Source organism: Triticum aestivum, chromosome 4B (assembly GCF_018294505.1).
Source record: "Triticum aestivum cultivar Chinese Spring chromosome 4B, IWGSC CS RefSeq v2.1, whole genome shotgun sequence".
NCBI lineage: Eukaryota > Viridiplantae > Streptophyta > Magnoliopsida > Poales > Poaceae > Triticum > Triticum aestivum.
The window spans coordinates 55,187,540-55,190,183 of NC_057804.1; the positions used below are offsets into that span (position 1 = coordinate 55,187,540).

At 49.1% G+C, this 2,644-nt stretch overlaps 1 protein-coding gene across 1 annotated transcript; it reads left to right on the forward strand.

Annotated features, from left to right (window-relative positions):
* Window positions 1–338: 338 nt before the first annotated feature.
* On the forward strand, window positions 339–2,299 carry LOC123094403 (prostamide/prostaglandin F synthase). The gene is made up of 7 exons (XM_044516415.1): window positions 339–731; window positions 840–886; window positions 981–1,095; window positions 1,317–1,361; window positions 1,592–1,651; window positions 1,764–1,859; window positions 1,993–2,299. Exons 1-7 carry the CDS (start codon window positions 456–458, stop codon window positions 2,104–2,106), a joined length of 753 nt encoding a protein of 250 aa, XP_044372350.1. The 5' UTR covers window positions 339–455; the 3' UTR covers window positions 2,107–2,299.
* Window positions 2,300–2,644: the final 345 nt, after the last annotated feature.

The window sequence follows — 2,644 nt, forward strand, 5'->3', positions numbered from 1 at the left end:
TAACCGACAAGTGTGGCACGCTCCCAAATTCGAGTGGTTTGATGTGTTCCCACATCGACAAGAGCTTCTACTATTTATTTTTCTGTTTAAAATGAAAGACATATGGGCTTGTTAGGCAAGGTCAAATATTTGACACCCGGCAGTTTTTGGGCTGATAATAGCAACGTGTGTGGAGCTTGACCAACGTGCAAACGTGTAAGAATGATACGGTCCGTCAAAGCACAGCCCATTTAAAGCTTCTGGTCCGCTGAATTGTCTAGGGAAAAAAAAGTCGAAAAAACGGAAGGAAGTTTTTTCCTTGAAAACGAAGAACTGACGGAAGGGATCGCGCCACGCCGCGCGCCCTTCCCGCCGCGCACTAGCGGCCACTCGGTGGTTTCCGGCTACCTGTAGTTTGCGCAGCGCGTCGTGGTCGAGCCATCGTGTTTGAACGTGTGCCTCGTCCGGCCATCTCCATGGCGACGGCCGTCTCGCTCTCCCTTTCCCGCGCCGTCCTCCACACCTCCGCTCCTCGGCCAACGTTCCACCGCCGCGTGTCCGTCTCAGGCGCCGGCTCCACACTCCCGGACGCGCGCCGTCTTTGTCGCCGTTCATCGGCCGTCTCTGCCGCGGCAGGGGCTTCTCCGGCCGAAGTCGGCACCGCCGCGTGGGACGCCCTCGGCGGCGTCTCCGTCTTCGCCGCTGGCACCGGCGACGCCGTGCCGCTCAGGGACCTGTGGGACCCGTCCGAGGTATCCAACTCCCAAGTTCACCCGAACTAACCTCGTTCCGGCATCGTGCAGTTTTACTACATGGTGTTGGTAATCGATCAGCTCAACCAGTGTTGTTTCTGCGAGCAGGGGGTGGTCGTGGTCGCGCTGCTAAGGCATTTCGGATGCTTCTGCTGGTGAGGAAATGGAGGCGTATCGGTGGTGCAATGCTTGCCGCGTTTCTCGCTTGTTGGCCGGCTGCTAAACTTTGCTGTCTGCCATGTGTAACAGCTGGGAGCTGGCCTCTGATCTGAAGAAATCCATGCCGAAATTCGAGTCTGCGGGAGCTAAACTAATCGCCATCGGCGTCGGCACCTCTGACAAGGCACGCATTCTCGCCGACGGGGTAAGGCTGTGCTGAGTTCGTGTTTCTTGGTTGGTGTTAGCACTAGCACCGTGCAATGTTCCAGTTCCAGTAGAGGCAAGAAGTGGTAGACTCTTTGCAGATGTGGTTGTCTTCATGAGATTCAGTTTGATCAGGCTATCCCGATGTCACTTTTCAATTGTTCTGCTTCTGTTTTGAGCATGCATGGAGCTGACTGTTCTCTGGGATGATTTGCATTGCAGCTGCCATTTCCTGTGGATAGCTTGTACGCCGACCCCGAGCGCAAGGTGACAGTTCACTCCATTAATCCGTTCTTCAGTACTGATTCAGTGATGCCGCAACAGTATCAACAGTAATGAGAAAATGCATGTGCTTATCTGATGGTCAATCCACATACTTTTTTTTTTGAGCTAAGTCAATCCACATACATAGTCTGCTTCAGTGCGTGAAGAGAAGTTTGTGGTGTTTTTGGGTCTCAAACTCTCAATAATGACTGACGGTGAACTCATCTTTTCAGGCTTACAATGTCTTGGGCCTGTACCACGGATTAGGCCGTACACTCTTCAGTCCAGCCAGTGTAAGCATCCTCACCGCATATTTCCCTTTTAATTCTGATCATGCAATTGTTCCTTCAGAAGCCACTTGCATCAACGCCACTGAAATGTTTGATGTCCCTGCGCATGATGAAGGCAAAAATATACTCGAGGCTCGACTCCATCAAGGAGGCGACCAAGAACTACACGCTGAAAGGCACACCGGCAGACCTGACGGGCGTCATGCAGCAGGTTAAGCCGAATTCATCAGTCCTCTGTATCGCATTTGTTATTTATAGAAGAAGAAGTTTGGAGTCTCGTGGATTCGCTTCTTGGTAGATCGTCATTGATTGGTTCGGTGTTTTGCTCGTGTCGATTTCTGCAGGGTGGGATGTTTGTGTTCAGAGGAAAAGAACTGCTGTACGCATGGAGAGATGAAGGGACCGGCGATCACGCGGATGATGTCCTCGGCATCTGTCGCCAAGTTCCGGTTGCTTGACGTTTTATTAGGCAGATATGTATTGGGTTCATCGATGTATTTGGTGTGCCACAGACAGAAACTGGACTCACAAGTTTCGCATGTTTGATAAGCCATTGCTGGGCAGATATCAAATTCTGCTCCGGATAGCATTTGCTGCTGCTCGTCAAATTTTTTCTTCTGTAAATGTTAAAAACTTCAAATATTTTTGTAAATGTTCTGCTTTGGGTAGCATTGGTGCAATGGTGCTGCTCGTCGATTTTTATTTTTTTTTTGCAAACGTTAAAAATTCAAAATTTTATATATCCATGTCCGAATGTTGCATGCGAATATTTTTGTGTGTGTGTTGGGGAGCGGGAGCCAAATAATTTCAACCTGTGGAAAATATATATATTTTTAACTATGTATTAGATGTTCTATCAATGTAACTCGCTGTGCGACTAGTTTTCCGCCCAAATTATTAGAGATAAGGTACAACTGAATCAAATATGTTGTGGATTTTGAACTATTCGGGAAAGAACCATTGTAGTCAATGACAAACAGGACCATTTTTTGCTGC

Excerpts from the sequence above, each read along its gene's own strand:
- LOC123094403 (XM_044516415.1), top strand. The coding sequence starts at position 456 with ATGGCGACGGCCGTCTCGCTCTCCCTTTCCCGCGCCGTCCTCCACACC. Across the intron at positions 1,362-1,591 it reads ACGCCGACCCCGAGCGCAAG|GCTTACAATGTCTTGGGCCT; the intron begins GTGACAGTTCAC and ends TCATCTTTTCAG. Across the intron at positions 1,652-1,763 it reads CACTCTTCAGTCCAGCCAGT|GCAAAAATATACTCGAGGCT; the intron begins GTAAGCATCCTC and ends CGCATGATGAAG.